Source organism: Opisthocomus hoazin, chromosome 6 (genome assembly GCF_030867145.1).
Source record: "Opisthocomus hoazin isolate bOpiHoa1 chromosome 6, bOpiHoa1.hap1, whole genome shotgun sequence".
NCBI lineage: Eukaryota > Metazoa > Chordata > Aves > Opisthocomiformes > Opisthocomidae > Opisthocomus > Opisthocomus hoazin.
In genome coordinates, this window is record NC_134419.1 from 25,644,882 (window position 1) to 25,664,176 (window position 19,295).

The 19,295-nt window shown below is 41.4% G+C and overlaps 1 protein-coding gene and 1 long non-coding RNA gene across 3 annotated transcripts in view; one reads left to right on the plus strand and one right to left on the minus strand.

Moving 5' to 3' along the window:
* The first annotated feature begins 260 nt into the window (after positions 1-260).
* LOC142361696 (uncharacterized) lies at positions 261-11,150 on the plus strand. Its single transcript, XR_012764341.1, has 6 exons — positions 261-328; positions 1,587-1,680; positions 2,078-2,157; positions 8,465-8,564; positions 8,771-8,959; positions 9,613-11,150. It is a non-coding gene; the product is annotated as an uncharacterized LOC142361696 (long non-coding RNA).
* A 3,035-nt stretch (positions 11,151-14,185) lies between these two features.
* NR5A2 (nuclear receptor subfamily 5 group A member 2) overlaps positions 14,186-19,295 on the minus strand; it is a 99,791-nt gene continuing 94,681 nt past the window's right edge. For both annotated transcript variants that reach the window (XM_009934851.2, XM_075422304.1), the window contains one exon: positions 14,186-17,630. In XM_009934851.2, coding sequence (XP_009933153.2) covers positions 17,383-17,630 — 248 coding nt within the window. In that variant the 3' untranslated portion in view covers positions 14,186-17,382. The remainder of the gene's footprint in view (positions 17,631-19,295) is intronic.

Genomic DNA, 19,295 nt, shown 5'->3' on the forward strand with positions numbered 1-19,295 from the left:
CAGGTGGTTGGTATTACTGTCTGCACTGACTAAAGTCACATAACATCATGCAAAGACATGTGATGCAGATGATCAGTTGAAGTTTTTCTTAAAGGCTTTTAAACAGGGTGGGAGACCTCTCTTTCTAAGACAGCTGTTTCACCCCAGTCTTTCTGCAAACAATCTCTATTAGTAGTTTAACATACAGCTCACTAGTGTGGTCTGTGTTCTATGCTACTGGAATGAAACGAGTAACTAAAAGATTAACTTTTCATTTCATCAAGGTTCTCCATGGATTGCCAGCAGAGGAGAGAGACTGATGGGTAGCGCAGGGCATGTGAGTAACATGGTGAGTATGAAGCTCACTGTTTTGGTAGGTTTTTTGATACATCACTGCAAATGTCAGCAGTTTTTAAATAAACTCCATCTCTTCTCCAGCAATGCTTTTTGAGGAGGGCTGTGTTTAAGAAACACTTTGTTCTACTGAGCATTTGCTGGCTGTTTGTCAGGATGAGCTGGCTGGGCGCGGTGTTTCAGTGTGACTGCAGAGTGGGTGATCAGCTCCACTTCCCCCAGCACCGTGGGCAGGGGCTCGGGGCAGAAAGCAGGGACACACCAGCACTCCCCTCCTCCCCAGCTGTGTGCACCCCAGCACAGTAATCCACACTGTGGGTTAGGATGTATTAGGTGGTGGACTGTGACATGGCTTCTTGGGAATATTGATATTTATCAGTAGATAGCTGCAGTCTTCTGTCCCTAGTGAATGCTATTATTTCTGAGAAATTACAAAAAAAACCTCAACCCAAACTCATATAGCGTAAATAAGTTGAACACCCCACAAAACTTATATTGAGAGCTTTCTGGCTGTTGCTATGTTTTGGAGTAATACATTGTCCAAGATACGGCACTGCTATGATGTATTAAACTAATATATCATAAGAGTGTCATAGCTTTGATGATGTATTAATGTAATACATCGTTAAGGTGCCATTGCTCTTATGATGCATTACTCAAAACATTACCAACTGGTTGGGTTAGCACACAAACATCTGTGATGTGTGTATGAAGTAGTGTCTCTGTACCTAAAACTACAGTGAAACTTAAAAAAATCTTGTATGAAGAAGTTAGGAAGATCTGAAAACCAGGGGCTTCCGAAGAGAGAGTTGAGCTGGGTGAGACCGAAACTGAGGTTGGAGCTGTGTGCTTGCAAAATCCCTGTCTGAAAGATGTACAGAAAATATGGGGAGCAGAGGAGAAATTGCTTTCATTGGAACCAGTGGAAACTTTTCATTCCCTTTCAAAGACTAACATGAGATCTGCTGTACTACATGAACAAGTACAGCATTTTTCCAAAATGTCTTGATGTGATTTTTTTCCGGGCTACTTTTTTGCAATTGGCCTTACACCTTGCGATTTACTGTTGTATTTTCTGGGAAAATAAGGATGAACAGGTTTTAAGCAGATATAAAAGCTCTTTCACCTTGGCTGTTATTTGTTAATTTTTTGTTGTGTATATCAACCATCTCTGGTTTCAGAAAGGAAAGTGGGTTAGGTTCTGGTATGTAGTGACTGTCTTTCAGCAAGGTTTGTTTTTACTGCATTTGTAGACATACCTAGTTTTGGACAAGCTTTGGAGAAGTGTACTGAAGCAAACTGAAAAATCCACCTCACCCTGATCCCGATGTCAAACTTAAGCAAAAGGTATTAGAACACATGTTTAGTGCTGATGGAGATATTAAGTACTGATGATGATGACGATGACGTTAAATACTCATCTCCTTGTTTTCTAACAAAAACACTTTAGGTATTAAGTATGTGTTTATCCTTATGAACTGTCTATTTCATGCCTTCTTTAAATGCACTGTCTTGTAGTGGTTATTATGGATGTTATTGACTGCGTATATGTCCTTGAGTGGACTGTATTTATTGCCTGGTTTTGTTAAAAATCCAGCTCATAAATGCTTCAGTCCTCCAATGATACATATTTACTAAATTTAAATATTGGTGTTTGATCTAATTAATCTCTTTTTTGCCATTTATAGAGCTGTGTGCAAGTTTTGCCCATTATTGATATATTTTTTTCCTCTACCATGTTTAGAAACAGAAGGATGCAGAGGCAGATGTAAAATACCATTCTTTGATGAACCCATTGAGAGGGAAGTTCAGGAACGTTTCCAGGTACTGAAAAACAACTTTTCCAGTATAAGTTGCTCTTTTACACTTTATGGTGAGAGGCATTAAGTATCCAGTATAAAAGCTGCATTTCTCAGGTTCCACCCCCAGCAGTATTTGCATAATCTTACCCGCTTTTTTACATCACAGTACCTTGACCACTAGATGGCATTGACATCGTTAGTGTCAGTAGGCAGGAGATGGAGGATGCTCAAACCTCCTCCCTTCAATGGCCCCCATCTTCCTTCCTGCCATTCAAAAAGCCCCACCAGATGACAAAATCCTCAAGTACCCAGAGTTAGGACCATACCAAGTGCTGAACTTTCGGGAGGTCTTCACTGATTACTGGACAGTTGCTGCAGAAATGTTGACCTAGCCTACATGGTAGATTCCTGTTGCTGAACAGTTTTCAGTTGACTGTGCACAGTCTGACAGCTGAGATGGCACCTGCAGCAACCCCAGACATAACCCATGGAAGACACTGGTGCATGGACTTGACAGCTACTGCGTTATAATGCATTTACAATGCTTAGCAGACTACTTTTTGGCTTGCTGTTGGGTTTTTTTTTTGTATTCTGATGATCTCTATAATAGTTATTGCCATGGTTAAGTTCTCTTGATCCTGTCACCACTCTTGCTTAGAATTACTGGAAATTAGTGGGTATTCTAGGCATCTCTCATAATAAGAAGCAGTTATAGTTGGCATTACCAGTCAGGGATGTTAAAACAGATCTGTGTATATGAGTTTACATCCCTTTCAGGCCAACAGAACAGTGTTTTGCAGCACAAAAGCTGATGTTAGAAAGTCATGTTGCTGTCCTTAAATGGTGCTGGTATGAGCTTGGCTTTGCGTAACAATTTTGTCCTCTTTATGAAAGCCTAGCTGGAGAGCTTGAAGAAAATCTTGAGAAGTTGGTTGTGAGAAGTAATAACCCTGGAAAAAGATATGATGAGGAAAGTTATGTTGGAGATAGAGTTCTAATTTTTTTCATTTGTCACTCTCTTGATATTTTTGAAATTGGGACTTCAGCGGCATGCTCCAGCCTCAGGACTGGCCGGCACGTGGGCCTCACACCCTCCTCCCTTAGACAGAAAGGGAATTAATTCTTGGATTTCTCAGTAGAAGAAACACCCACTTCTTTGTATTTAGTTTTGGAAACAATAGGTGTTTTCTACTAACCTGTGTGATACTGGAGAAGTGTTTTGTTGGGTGAATGTCCTAAGAGAGGTTTTTGCTGCTAGGTTTGTCACACTGTTACTGATACAGAAGTGAGAGAAAAACGTACACAAGCAGACCTCAAACCTTTTCCAATGGTTTCTCTGGTCATGGTGGCTTCTGTGCGTCTTGTTGGTTTTGATGGCAACTCAGGTGGTGTAGCAGTGGTAGCTGTGGTAGGTCACAGGCAACTCAACAGTTTGGCATATTGTGTGAGAAGACGCAGTTCCTAGACCTGGCAGATGTTGCCTTGCTAGTCTCTGCGTGCCTGGGAGGGTCTGCTTCTGCGTGTGTGTCGTTTCTGTTTCAGAACTTGATGTCAACTGATATTCAGTGACTGCCTCTGGGACTGAGACGGCAGCGTGCGTGATGTGGGAACTTGACACCTCCTCAGTGATGCCCTAGACCTTCTCTAAAGGTCCCTTCAGACCCAAACCATTCAATGATAATAAAAGGTTGCTTCCACTGACTGATCCTGTTTCTTTTGGGATGACTGTGTGATACAGGAGAATGAGATCAGCAGTAAAACCTCAATCCCTTTCTTCCAGAAATGTGCTGATTAAAATATCCTAGGTGGGTTCCCACCTTAAATTTGCATTGCTTATGGAATTTATATATCATAAGTAGCAAATGAATTGTTTAAGAAACAGTACTTCTGTTCCTCCAATATAGCAGTGTATTTTATACAAGTAGCTGTAGTCTTTGGTTGAGGAGTCATTTATAACCTGTTATTAGAGGCAATGATTTTAATGACAGTTTAGTGACATGGCACCAGACATGGAGCAGATGAGTAAATGAATTCTCAGAAAACTGTGGCTTTTGTTTTGTGATTATTATCTAATTTCTGCTGATTAAAATTAGGGCAGGAGGTGGCATAGAATGAAAGTAGCAGAGCCTGAAAAACTGAGAAGCAACAAAGCAACTGAGCTGTTTCATATGGGTAGTAGCAGAGAAGTATGAGAGCAGTGCTGTCTCTTGTTTGCTATTCCTTCATTAAGCATTCAGCTTTTTAAAATGCATATTGTGGTAATAGCTAGATACTCAGCCAGGTCAGGGCTTTGTCATGCTGGTGATAAACGTACAGCTTCCTGCACAATGATGAATTTTTATAGAGACAGTATCAGTGATATTATTAGAGAGAAGTACCTCCCCGTTGTAGATATGCTGTATTTCAACCTCTCTGAGCACAAAAGCATTCACTCCTAAGGCAATGTGATAGGAAAAGTCATGGAAATGGTTTAACATTGCATGTTGCGGCTTCACTTTTAATGTACTTACTATGTACTCTTAATGTACTTTTAATGTACTTTTAATGTACTTACTATCACTGGTATGGCCGCACCGCAAGTACTGTGTTCAGTTTTCGGCCTCTCACTACAACAAAGACACTGAGGTTCTGGAGTGTGTCCAGAGAAGGGCAGTGAGGCTGGTGAGGGGTCTAGAGAACAAGTCTTGTGAGTAGTGGCTGAGGGAACTGGGGCTGTTCAGTCCGGAGAAGAGGAGGCTAAGGGGGAACCTTATCACTCTCTACAACTACCTGAAAGGAGGTTGTAGTGAGGCAGGTGTTGGTCTCTTCTCCCAACTAACTAGCATAGGACAAGAGGCAATGGCCTCAAGGTGCATCAGGGGAGGTTTAGATTAGATATTAGGAAAAATTTCTTTACTGAAAGAGTGGTCAGGCATTGGAACAGGCTGCCCAGGGAGGTGGTTGAGTCACCACCCCTGGAGGTGTTCAGGAAAGGTGTAGATGTGGCACTTTGGGATATGGTTTAGTAGGCATGGTGGTGTTGGGTGGATGGTTGGACTTGATGATCTTAGAGGTCTTTTCCAACCTATGATTCTGATTCTATGTGCTGCATCAGCCAGAGCTGGAGTGTGAACACACTGTTCTCAATGTTTGAAATTTACTATTTTGAAGAAAAAAGAAAAAAAACAATAAGAGCTGTAAGAGCTATGCTCTTGTTGCTTTACCCTTTACTAAATTATACGCTACCAGTCACAGGTCTGTCCAGTCCACTTGGGTGTATTTGAAAGGTCAAGCACCCCTCTGAAACTGCAGTTACTCTCCAAGGAAGCTGTGAATGTGAAACACATGGGGACCCTCCCCGGGAATTCTGAAGTTTGCTCTGGCACCCACAGCGTAGTTCATCAGGAAACCCTTGGTGGAATCAAAGAAGAAAGGAGACTTGTTCTTAACTGTAGTTGAATGAGGAGGTCCAAAGCAGAATTTTCTTAGGGATATATTTCCGGATTAGTCTCCTTTCTCCAAGGAAAGCTGGAAGTTGTGTTCCAGGACACCATCTCTTCTCCTTCAGCTGGATTTAGTTACTGCATTGTCAACACATTTGCTCTAATATTGTGAAACAATCCATTATCTTTCACTCTGGTTTCACAGGCTTAATGTTTCTAAAACATTTGCTGTGTGGTGACTTCCTTCCCACCCATGGCTCTCGGTTGCAGCTGGGTACGCTGTCCTCCTGACACCCACCCTGCAGATATTTATAAGCATTTCTAAGGTTCCCTCTCAGCTTTCTCTTCTCCAGGCTGAACAAGCCCAGCTCCCTCAGCCTCTCTTTGTAGGAGAGATGCTCCAGTCCCCTCATCATCCTCGTAGCCCTCTGCTGGACTCTCTCCAGTAGCTCCTCATCTTTCTTGAAGTGGGGAGCCCAGCACTGGACACAGTACTCCAGATGAGGCCTCACTAGGGCAGAGTAAAGGGGAAGGAGAACCTCCCTCGACCTGCTGGCCACACTCCTCTTGATGCACCCCAGGCTCGCAAGGGAAAGCCAGGCGGTCTCCTGAGGGGACCTTTTGGAGCAGAGGAGGTGGATCAGGGTGAAGAGGCTCGTGGCCTCTGTGACTTCTTATTGGAGATACACCTGTAGTAATGGAATATCTAGTCAGTAGCTGCACGGGGGCTTGCACATTGGCCAGGTAATACCCAATTTTCTTGTGCTGGCTGCACTCCATTTAAAGCATGAAAATCGAACTAAAGTGATGTTGTTGGCCACTGAGTTAGGCCTGAGCTAAGCTTGAGGGTTTGTGGTGCAGATAGATGGGAAATGAAGAAGACAAAGGTTAGAGGAAGAGTGAGAAGCACAAACTTCTGGTAACTTACTGGGGGATATTGTCTTGCTATTGGAAAGTAGTTGTGTAACTGGTATGTTTCAATGGATTTGTCTGGCTCCACTGCAAAGTTGCAATGGATTTGGAGAGCGAATTCTTAAAAATCAGTGAAACTCTCAGCACTTTCATCGTAATAGTATGATGCGGGGTCCCGGTGAGTTTTGCAACATAAATTTGTTGATGTCAGTGCTGGTTGTACATGCCAATGAGCTAAGTATTGGTGCAGCTTTGACAGTGGCAGTGTGTGGTCTTTCTGAAAATGTCTTCAGTTATTATGTGTATTGCTAGAAACTGCCATGTATCTCTCTTTAAAAAGAGAGGCTGGTCTTGGAAATCAAAAGAGCTCATTTTTTTATCTATTAGCTTCACGAGGAGTTCCTTATAACTATAACCACTGACCCAATGAGCCAAGTACCTCCATCAAATGTTTCACTTAATGATGTCTTTTATTACAGTTCAGTGACCCAATAGGCTGAGTATCCGCATGGTGAGCTAAGTACCTCTAAGTACCTCCGAAAGCTCAGCAGTAAAACTTTCTGTGCAGCGAATGCTGTGAAGATGTTCTCCCATGATACGAGTAGGCATTTTTTAGTGTAGCTTACAAGAAATTACACCGTAGCAAAACAAATCAGGAGAATCAGTGGCCACAAACCTACATGTAATAATCAAAGATCAGTGTGCTCAAGTGAGATGTTTTACAGTGTGTCAATATCACCAAGCACATCTCTGTGCTCAGAACTTCAACAGCAAATACAGAATGACACCATTCCTAAACTAACTGCCAAGTTTTATATTAGAAGATGATTGTTCTTTTAAATACAGTTCTACCTGGGCTGCTTTTCTGCCCCACCCCCCCTTTCTTTTAATGACTCCATGCAATATTTCTTCCTCCTAGCTCTGGCAGAAAAACACACTCTTGGATTGATTAGCTTGTGGAGTTTACATTTTGCAGTGCATTAGAGTCACTAGAGACCGAATAACCTATGTTATGTGAACGGGCTGTTATGGATGGGCTATGTATAATAACATGAATCGACTGAGCCATTTTCAGCTACTCTTTTTGCTCTAATCGGAATGCGTTACTTTGCATTTCTGTTGTGGCTTCTTATCAGGCCTCACCTTTTTACTTTTTCATTCTAACTTATCTGTGTAACAGGCCTGTTAACTATCTTTTAACAGCTCAGCCTATAAATGGAGGAATATTTCCATGAGCCATGTCTCGTGGGTTGTACCCATCGTACATGTGCCCTGTAAGTGCTGCTCGTAAGCCAGCCTGCGCTGGGGCACAGAGATCCTTTTGTAGTTTCCGAGGTACATGATGCTTATGGGAGTGGGGCATGGCAAAGGTCTAAAACTCGAGATTTTATTTGTGAGGAAGTTTAGCTCCTTAAGATTGGTTTTGTAATGCAAGCTCAGTTTCTTGGAAAAGGCCTCGCTTAGTTTTATGTCGATAAAAGAAGTGTATTTGGCTTCATGTCAGGAGTAGCAATTCAGAGGGTTTGAAAAACCTTTGAAGACAGTTACAGCTGTAATTGGTGTGTTTTGTCCTGGGTGGAGAATTTGAAAGGTTTATTTCCAGAATATACACTCTTAAGGGCAGGAACTGTTACTCATCTGTGTTTGGAAAGCAGCACCGGCACAACCTGGATAACAATACTACTACAGAAGGCTGAAAGAACAATTAAAGAGTGGAAATAATGACCTAAGGGAGGAACACTTAACTTAGCACGCCGATGACTGCACATGGTGCATTTGGGGAAATCAGAGCGGAGAGAGAGACCGAGAGAGTTGTTACAGAGGCTAATGCTCTCAGAAGAAACGTGCTGAAATCTCTGCTTACATTTGATTGAAATGGTATCAAATAACTTGAAGAAAAATCCTTTGAAACGGAAAGAGGGAATTTGTCCTCACTTGTGTTTCCTCCCGGGAGAGCTTGCCTCATTCTTTGGTTCTTTCTTTTTCCTTCCTCAGTACCTTGGGACAGGGGGAGTCTGTCGATAAAACGCCATCCTCAAAGCCGGGCTTTATTTGCGAATTCCAGGAGATGTGCACAAAAGCTGCCTTCTGCCTGGTAAGTCGGCCCCTGAAGGCTGCTGCTCTGGAGCAGCCTGGGTGCTCTCCAGGCAGCCACTCTCCCTCCAGGGTGGACACACCAGTAACGCCTCGATTCCTGGTGGCACTTCTCATCTTTCTTACAGGTTTTTAATGTTATTGTGACAAATAGTCATGTTTCTGGAACAGCGTAGGATGTAGGTCAGCCTTGGCTGTGTGTTACAGGTGGGAAGATTGAGGCAGCGCATCCTGGGGGTTTTCCGGCGTTACAGGGGAGTTTGTGACTGAGGAGAATTAGGGATTCACAAGTTGTCTGCTCTGGATCTCCAGGAGCCATCTCTCATACAAGCTGTGCTACAGACCTGAGCCTAGAACACTTCATGACTAACAAACAGATCTATCAAAGTAGAACAGGTGGGTTTTTTTCGTTTTTTTAAAAAAAAAAAGAAAAACATGGAGCGAGATTCTTTGCTCTTTTATCTATCTTCTGGAGCACGTCAAGTATGTCTGTACATACATTTTTATTCTAAAATAATACTTTAAACTAGAATCAAATTATCATTTTCTTCCTGGCTACATTAGTTCATATTGTATTACTTACAGCTTTCATGAGAAGACATTAAGACAAAGCAGAACAACTACAAAGTAGCTACCAGGAAGAAAACAGGGGTTTTGTAGTGTCCTTGGCCTCAATTTTATCACCCTAAAGTAATCACTTCCTCTCTGGAGCTTTTTTTCTTGTTTTGTGTATATTACTTCTGTGTGTAGTTGTTCACATGAAATCAACCTTCACGCAGTGCCAAAAGGCAGATGTAACAAATTAGGTGAGAGGTAAGTCAGGGTGAAGCTTATAGTGTTAGTACAGTGATCCTTCAACAAATCAGTTATAGTCAAAATATTTGAAAATATCTGTTGTTATAATTTTACTATTTTCTTCACAACCCCCACACTCAATGAACGGACAAGGATTCTGTGTTATTAATTACTTCCGAGTATATAAGTAGAGGTAAGATAGTTCTAGAGCAGCAGATAATCTCACTAAATCTACCTCCTCTATCTGTTCACAGGCTGGGAACCCCTGAGCACCTGTGCTGTACCGTCACTCACGGAGCTGTCGGGCTGTGCAGTGCTCACCTGCATTCAGGGCCCCAGGAGCTGCCTCCTTGGAGCTGTTGCTCCGTCCAGAACAAGACGTTACCGAGACGCTGCTGATGCTGCTCGGCCAGGCTTCCTCAGGACCCTGGCACGCTCGGTGAGGTACCAGCCAGTTTTGACAGCAAGGAAAGGTGTCTGAAACCTGTCACCCCTGAGAGTGCAGTGGGGTTTTTTTTAGTTTTCTTTTTTCCCTGCAGGATGCCCAAGGAGTAAAGTTGTGTCAAAGTTTGATATATAAAGAAACAAAAGGGAAAAAAACAAAAGAAAAATTTTGTTCCCTTTACTGTTTTTGGAAAAGGCTATTTTCTTGGTTATGTTGAATATCCCTAAGCGTTGTTGGAGCAGAAAAGTCTGTCTTAAAATAATTTAATCCTAGCCTTGGTGCTGCTCCTCTGTTTAGATTCCACTATTAATATTTACGTGCTGTTCTTGAACTAAAATTCTTGGATGTTTCCTATTTTCCCTCTGAAAACAATGTTTGGTAAGAATTGTTGGTTATTTAGGTCTGTGGAGCTGGTTGTTGTAAGCCAAGATATAGCGGGCTGACTGGTGACCTTGTCTTGCTTTTGGCTGGAGTTTCTTCAGCCTGGTCTGACCAGGTCCAGCAGTCGCTTTCCTGTTTTGACATTCATGGTCACTTTGCTGCTTCGAAGCGTGCAGTCAATATTGTGTGCTTGACCTTTTCCCCTCCGCAACATGTGGGTAACTCTCCTGAAAATCTTCATGCATTGGTAAAGTTCCCTTGTGAGTTTTGTTTGTGATATACAGAGAAAAGGAAAATTAAAGCAGAAATGTGTGGTGTGAGTTGGGGTGGAGGGACTCTGAGTGGTACGAAAGGAGTGGAAAGGCAGCAAGAGGCTCACGTGCAGAACGAGGGCTGTCGCTGGGGCAGGGTGGGGAGGATCAGCTGGGTTTTCAGTAACTTAAGTGAGCAGAGGAGGGAGACTAACATAAAGAAAGAAACAAAAATCGTGAGATGCACCCCAGCCCCACCTTTTCGGGGTCTCGCCTCTCTCGGCTCCAGTGTCTGAGGTTCTGTAGGCAGACATGCAGGACCTGCGAGGAGGTTGAGTTGCAGATCCAAGTGTTGTGGGACTCAGGAAGGTCTGCTTAGGAAGAGTAGGACATTGCTGTAGAATATTTCAATTAAATTTGCTAAGTGAAAAAACAATTTGACATAGTTTGTGAGGCAGCTACAGTGTTTGATTTTAAATAAACTCCAATAATAAGCTTCCATTTTCACAGCATGAGTTGAATGAATTGATTAAACATATTCAATCAATTATTCCATGCTATGTCTTTTATCTGTAATTTATATACATTGTAAAATAAAACTATGTTTATTGAATGAAAATTGAAATGAATATCACTTACTGTGGCAGGTCCCTGAAATACATAAATGATAATTTATTCAGGCCTTGTTAATACTTCAAAGCAATGATAATAATCAAGCAGATTTTATTTAGTTTTTTTCCTTTAGATTAAAAGTGAATAAAAATTAAATATTTACGAAACATAAATATCCTCGTGTCTCCTCCTGTCCATATGCTTCCTTTTTATTTTATTTTCTTTTGGAGCTATTCTTCCCCTGTTATCTCTTTTGCTTTCTACCGCAGTTTATGGACTGATCGTAATAGACATTTATGATACTTCACATTTCTTACTGTGGAATGCAAATGCAGGCAGTCCTACAGACCTTCTCCTAGGTAAGGACTTACACAGCTGTAATGTGCTGCTTTGCTTTAGGAAGCAGAGCACGTTGAAGAACTTCCCTTCTTTGCTACGTGTAGGTTGAGATCAAGTTGTAAAGAGCAGGACAGCTGAAGTGAAGTAGTGCCAGATATAAACACCGCAGTAGTGATTAGGAAGGGCCTGCCTCACTTTTCTGTTATTCTGCTTACACGTGGGGAAAGACACTGCTGCGAAACAGGAATGGAGCTGTGCGGATGGCCGAAGCTCGGTGTCCCCCGGGGAGCGGTGCCTCATGAAATACCTCGTATAGGAACAGAAGCACGGGATGTCAGACTGTGCTTTAGGAATTCCCACAGGCGGCATGTGGTGTGTGTGCGTGCATCTGTAGGCATGCCAGCAGCTGCTGAATGGCCGTCAGCGGTTTCTGTTGTACAAACTGTGACTTGTTTGGGGTCCTTCCCACAAACACACTTTATTCCCTCTGGTGCAGAGTCCCTGTTTTACCATGTAATTGCGACTGACAGCCTGGATTGGTGGTATCCAGCAAACACTCACCAGCATCAGTCGCAGCGTGATTGATGTGAATGCTGCACAGGGAGCTCTTGCTCTGTGAAGATTTTTGGTTTGCAGCAGCATGATACACAGTTGGTGCTGCTGGAAGCGTCTTAATCTCCCGCATCTCAAACTGAGAGTCATTTCACCCTTTACAGGGAATTTACTGATTCTGAGCATAGGAAGAGCAAGATGTGAATGGACAAAATTGTGACTCCAGCGCTAGGTTTTTCTGCTGTTTATTTGAGCCAGTGTTTTATCACTAAATAATGTTAAAAGCTGTAGTCCTTAATGTGGGGCAGGGCACCAGGGTTGGAGCTGAGCCACCGTGAATCCTGACAGCATCAGGAGTCTGCATTCCACCATCTTGCTTTACCTTGCATCTGAATTATCCACTTGGGTGTGCGCAGGACATACATAGCAGAAGCTGCCATAAGCCTGATAGTCTAGGACTAAAGGAAGTTACAGTGAATAGGAAATAGAGGTCAGGACCTTCTTGGGGCAATGGTGAAAACTCACCTAATATTGCAACTCTGAGCTTTCATGCCAGACTTCAAGACTACCAATAAACTGGAGAAGGTTTTTTGCTGCAGAGGAGCAAAAATAAGAGGTTTGGAAGGCATGTTTGAAGAAGGGAAGCTTTGTCTTGTCCCACTGATGTGGGCTGGACCAGACTATCATGTAGCTTCTAGTGTTGCTCTCTTCGTCATAGGTCCTCTGGCATCAGGGTGGGCATGTCTCTGCTCCATTGGACGGTCCGGCCCTCTTCTGCCTTTCTGCAAAGGTTTTTTCATATTGTTGGCAAATTGCCCTTAGAAAATGAATCTTTCCTCTACAGGCTTACATGCAACTGAAATTGCTGGACTGGCAGAGAAGTATTTGGTCGCATCATAGGGTTATATAGCTCTAGGATCTGATGCCCCTAAAAGTTTATCTGTGATTTTCTTGGCTTGCTTTTAGTTTAATGCTCTTTGTTTGCCATTCCAATTTATGGCAGGTGCACCTAATATAGAATTACCCTGGAAAACCACAGCAACTATATTGGAGAAGGTGGAAATATTGTTAGAAATTTTGTGATGTATCTAGGCTATGAGCTTCAAATTAGGGGTTAATAGAAAGTGTTATTCAGTATTCCAGGAAATTGTCAAGATCGCTAAGTATTGTACTGACTTGACCTGTGTTACATTGAACTCGCTCTTTCCATGTTTCCAATAAAAACATACAGCAGTTTGTTCCAGAACCAGTGTCAAACTCAGTTAAAAATAAATCCCCTTATAATTAAAATGCATAGTGTATATACTATCGCCCCAAAATATACCTCTCATAAGGAAAACTGCCTAACATACATTAACGCTGAAATCTCCCGTGTCTTCGACAGAATCATGCTTTTCAGTTATGATTCCGAGAAGTTAAAATAATCCATCCTCACTTGTAAGCCACCTAATCCTATTTGTTTTACTCTGTTTTTATTGCAACACTGAACAAGCTTGCTTTCGTTCGAACACAGGGTTTGTAAATAGCTAATTACAGCCCTGTTTTTTTCCCTTGAAGCATTAACATTTGGCACCTCGGAGAACAGCCCCTTTTCAACCTCCAGACCGCTCAGGGGAGGCAGTGGGCTTGGTCTCAAAACAGTAGGGTGCTGCTGACAAGCTCTCTTGGACCACTGCACCTCCTACTCTCCAACAACAATCAATTGAGCCAGAGGGCAACTTTCGGAAAATATTTTTCTCTAGTAGCAGTAACATCTGCCTGCTTGGCAGCCTCCGCTGGCAGTTGTGTTGGAAGCTGCGGGTTTGCCCCTGGCCCTGCTCGTATTTACATTGCTGAGAGGTTATCCTGCGCTGCTGGATCCTGTTACCTGGCTTGCTTTTGTTCTGGCCTTTTCCCCTCTCTGGTGCTTTGGCTGCTTAACTCTTTATGGGTGACACGTAAGGCAAAAATGAAGTGTGCAGTATGAGGTGAGAGGTAGTCGTTTGAAAGTGTTAGCTGGTAAATTCCTGTTTGATTAGAGATTCAGCTTTTCTGATCTGTTTAGCTGTATTTATTTTGCTTCAGCCTAGGCAACTTCACCATCGCTGTCTGAGCTTGTGAAGGTGCCGCTCTCCACATTTGTGTCTTCCGCTCTACATCAAGTTCTCTTTGGTGCTTTTATTTCTCCTGCATTTGACTCTCCTCTTCCAAGTAACTGATTTTTGATTGGTGCTTCGCTTCAGTGCAGTGATGTTATTATAAAGACAATTATAAAGTAATCAGCATGGGCATATCAATATTTATTGAAATACTGAAAAAAAAATTCCATTGGTGATGAGAAACTCCTGGCAAGAACTGACATGACAATATGTATTTCACCGATACAGTAAGAGAACTTCAACTTCAACAAGGAACTCACTGCACATTCTAAGAGTTGCATGGATTTAAATCCAAGGCAGCTGCAGAACATCTGTAATACAAATAGTCAAACTTTACAGATTGTCTGTTTACAAACACAGAACAACTATAATAAACCAGCCAAAGCCAAACCCTTTGAATTTTAGTCTGCTTTTACTAATATGTCATGTAATCAATAAGGCAGTCAGAAGTAAATGTCTGGTTACAAAGCAGTTAACAATTAACGGGGGGGGGGGGGTGGTGGTGTGTGTTGGAGGGGGTAGTGGTGTTTTTTTTTTCAGTTCGTGTACTTTGGGCAATCTGGTGGGATTCTTGGAACCACAGACGTGGGCAAATATATGTTAGTTTATCTGAAATTGTTTCCATTAAACTGTAGGAAAAATTGCTCTTCTATGTCCTTTCTTTATTTCTTTTGTCTTGTGTATGGATAATGGTGCTGTGAATACAGTTAGCAACACTTTTTTAAGCTTTTTTCTTAATATTCAGTGACATTCACTGTAGCTTTTCAACAGGAAAAAAGAGATAATGCGGAATGCAAGCACTTGAAATATGCTTTGCTTTTCTTTCAAAACGGAAAGAATGACGACACTTATTTTGTACACGTGGGTATATGTATTTCACAGCCACCGACAATTGCTGCCCCATCTTACTTTCTGTTAATTTTGTTTGTTTGAGGGAGAATGCTTATTTAAATAATGCTTGCACCTCTGCTGTATGGGATGACGAAGGGAGCTGTGCGTGGTTTGGGGTTGGTCCGTACGACAGTGTGTGTGTTCTGTGATAGAAGACAGGCTTCTAGGAGTCACAGACACTAGGCTTTGTTCTGTTTGTACCCTATGCACGGACAGACTATTAGAGCTGATTAATACAGGTGATTAAAATAGTGTGCTTTGTACTAATGCAGATGCAATAACTAATGTCTTTGGTATACAATGTATGAATGATTGGAAAAAAGTGAGAGAAATGCACCTTTTCAAGTTCACATGAAACGGAAAAAGCTATAACTCACATAATTTACAATAGATTTAAATAAACTACATTTAGGATTATGAAGATTTATAGACATTTAATCAAGTGAGTGATTTTAATTTGTAAAGACCCTTGTGTGTCCCTGAACTATGTTCCACTATCTTGAAGACATGCTACAGTAAACACAGATATTTGGCTTCTTCATTCTGGCTATATCTTATATAAAGATGAAACCAAAGAACAATAAATTAGCATCATAATTGTCTACAGTGGAAACTATCATATACAATATAAATAAACTATTCAAAAGCCAGCAATCTTCATGAAAAAAAATTAAAGGATTAGGATTTTGTACAGTTTCTACAAGTGATTGTGCAGCTGATAATCTCAAAAATTAAAAGTAAAAATGAAATACCCCTACTGATTTTAGTGTCTCACGACATACAGTAATTAAGTACTGGTAAAATAATTACCAATTTAAAAAAAAAAGCCAAGGAAATCACTGCTCTGCAATTTTATCACAGTTTTTCCCCCACAGGACCTAAAGAATGTAAACACTAGGTTTTTGTTATTGTTAGAGATTAATACTTTATTTTAAACGTATGTTGATCCACACCTGCACAGTTACCTTTAAGGGTAATGAAATAAGGCAAGACTTATAGCTGTGGCACTACATGTTAATACTGATATCTTCATTTGGACAGAGAGAGAATTGTTTGTTCTTCTCTAATATTTGTTCTGCAGCAGACTTTGGCCTACATAGACATAGCAGTATCACTCTTCTTTCTTTGCGTAAAAGATGTGTATTACCTAAGTTTAAAACGAAAAACTTTCATTACAGAGTCCCAGAATTACAGAATGGTAGGGGTTGGAAGGGACCTCTGTGGGTCATCTAGTCCAACCCCCCCTACCGAAGCAGGGTCACCTACAGCAGGCTGCACAGGACCTTGTCCAGGCGGGTCTTGAATATCTCCAGAGAAGGAGATATTAGATATTGGATGTTTGAGTTGAAATTTGGTTTCTTAATTACTGACAATTTTAAAGATAATTTCTTAATAAGCTCCACGGCATTATCAGGTCATGCAATTAATTTGTCTATTCTTGCATCACTGAATGCATTTGTTTAAATTTTATTTTTAGCTTTTTAACATCAGTATTTGGTGTCCTAGAATTTTTTGGTTTTTTGATCAAAGATATTGTTTGTGATGGCTGAAATACCTCCATTTCCTTTATTTGGAAATGGCCATGAATATATAGCAGGGCCATATTTTAGCTACTGCACTAGTTAAGTATATAGTTGAATTGGCTAATTTGTTTTGGAATACTTATGTCAGCTATTTAATAGCTATAACAGTAGCAGAAGAGGGATACTGCCTGAGAGAACAACATGAACACGTGACGGAACAAACTTCAGAACACAGTAAGAATGCCAAGCTAACTGGATAACAGACTCTTCATATTAGCGATTTGCCGGCCTGAGAGACCGACAGCCAAAACCAGCCTCTTAGGATTTGGTGGTAACACTACGTAGCACGTGGCCTACGCCAGCTCTCTCTTACAGATTGTTGAACGGATGCCACATCATTTATCACAGAAGAAGTAAGCGTTGGGTCCTTGGAAGGATGACAGAAGATGCTATAGATGCGATTTTGCATCTGTTATAACTGTTTCAGAAGTCGTGCTATACAGTGAAGGAATTCAGTGCACTTAAATTCCCCACTACCTTAGCTCGGTAATACAGATCCATTTTTTTTCTCCTTAGTTTCTTCATATTGGCAATCAGCAGAGTTAAATACACAAGAATCATTCTGTCCTTTCTCATGTTGACATTGGTGATAGTATCCACTTGGTAAGCTCACTTCACTCCAGTAGAAAGTCCTATACAGACTCCTCTGGGGCTGTGTAGCGTATGATTCACAGTTTGCAATACAAATACCCTGATACATCACTTATTTACTGTTAGTATTTGATTATTATACCATTTTGCAAAGTCTTAAAACCACATTTTAATTAGTGTTGCTTGGAGCAGTTCAGAATATATTTTTTTCCTTGAAAGCAGAAGCTCTAGTGGGTATCATTTACGCTCTCTTTGCATGCAGCATTTCAATGAGAAGGTTATTACATGGCACATCCCCGTTCAGGTGTTTGTAGTAGAGGTATTCTTCGGCCTGCATACTGATGGCCCGAATTTCTGGTAGTCGCAGAAGAAGCTGCCCAAATTTGTCTGTTTGCTGTGGGTAATTACACATTGTGTAGTCCAGCAGAGCAGCATTCACTTGTTCCTGAACACCTTCCACAAGCTGGAAGTTCTCAAGATTTTTGACATCTGAATGATAATAAAAAAAAAAGTAACAACAATTCAGTTGCATTTTAATTCCCGTTTATGAAGGCAGTGTTTTCACTAAATGCATGTATTTTTTTTTCCTCCTGACAAAAGCATACTTTACAAGCTGCTGAATATTCAGTGAACCCTTTTTCCAACTTTCCTGGGAAAATGATCACAAAAGAGCTTTAGCAGAGTGTCTTGTTGAAATTCTGCATATACCTCAAATCAATTAGACACCAATGGAGTCTGAGCAAGGTCAGCTCTTTTCATAGCTTACAAAAAGAATGGTTGAGGATTCCTAAAGTAGAAGACCATAATATATTGCTAGCAAATGAGTCCCAAGAGGAAGCCCTATCTTTAACCTAGTATGTTACACAATTCATATAATTCTATATTAATTTTTCTGACCCAAGGTGAAATCTGTGACCAGGGTATGATGTAGTTAATTCTAATAAAAAGTGACAGGGTTCTTGTTTCTGTTTGACATTTTCTAAATGATTCTGAAAGCCTTTGACTTGTCTAGTCTATGTTAATGAACCATCTGGTACACTCCAGTGACTGCCAAAATAATCTTCCCTACTAGAAACTCTCTAAAATATATATTTCACTGACTAATGATCTTTATAAAATGAAATCATTGTCCTTTGGGTGGAACACCCTTTAACCCGAATATGGTTTCTGAAATCCAACACTGATTTTTATTTTTTTTTTTGGTATTGGACAACAGGGGCATTTACATCAGGAAGGCAGGTACAGTTTGTTCACTCTGCCTCTGTTTGGTTATCTTCTGTTCCTATACAGCAAGTTCAAGCTCTGGAAATGCTGGTCAGAGATAAATGCCAGTATATTAACTCCTCATTATTTGCTTCCCTGTGTAAAAATTACTCTGACGACATCGTCTTTCAACATACCTGGAGAACGCAAAAGTTATTCCAAAGCTTGCAAAATACAGCACTGCTATAATGTAGAAAGAGTGAAGTGATCCAAGTGCTCTTGCTGGGAGAACTTGTGTTGGCTGATGTTTGATCATTGATACCATCAGTAGAATATTCTAACACCATTTCTTATAACGCTAAAGCATGGTGGTACTGAGCATAAGTACGCTGCTAATTAATTTTGAAAAAAGACAAATGTGCTCCTCTTTGGATGTTCTTGGAGCACGGGAGATAGGGAATTTGGCAGAATTTGGTTCATTGTAAATGCCAGCCTTTGATTGGAGGGGAAATGAATGTTTTCCTTTGCAAAACAGGAACACGCGTTGGTCCCCCAATCCATCAGCAGTGGAGGAGGCTTTGTAAGTTGGGTCTCACTGCACCTTTTCCTAGAACTGCTTTAAATAGAGCAAATATTGGTTCCTGCACATAAGTCTGTGCTGGAACACAAGGGAAATGGTTGGAGGAGGCAAAAATTTTCTTCAAGACAAGAGGATAGGAAGGATGCCAAGGATCCTGGTGGCAGCGCAGGGTAACACGCACAGCCTCCGGGGCCCGAGTTACAGGACTTGGGTGGGAGCCTCTCTGGAGCGTGCTGGCTGCCGGCTGCACTTCGGGCTCACCCTTGCCTGAGCTGGGGTGAGTGTTTCCTGCTGTGGTTGTTACTGCCTGCCTCTTTCCTGTCCCAGTTTCACTCTGGAAATGAAGCAAGTGGCTCCCAGATTTGTGCTGC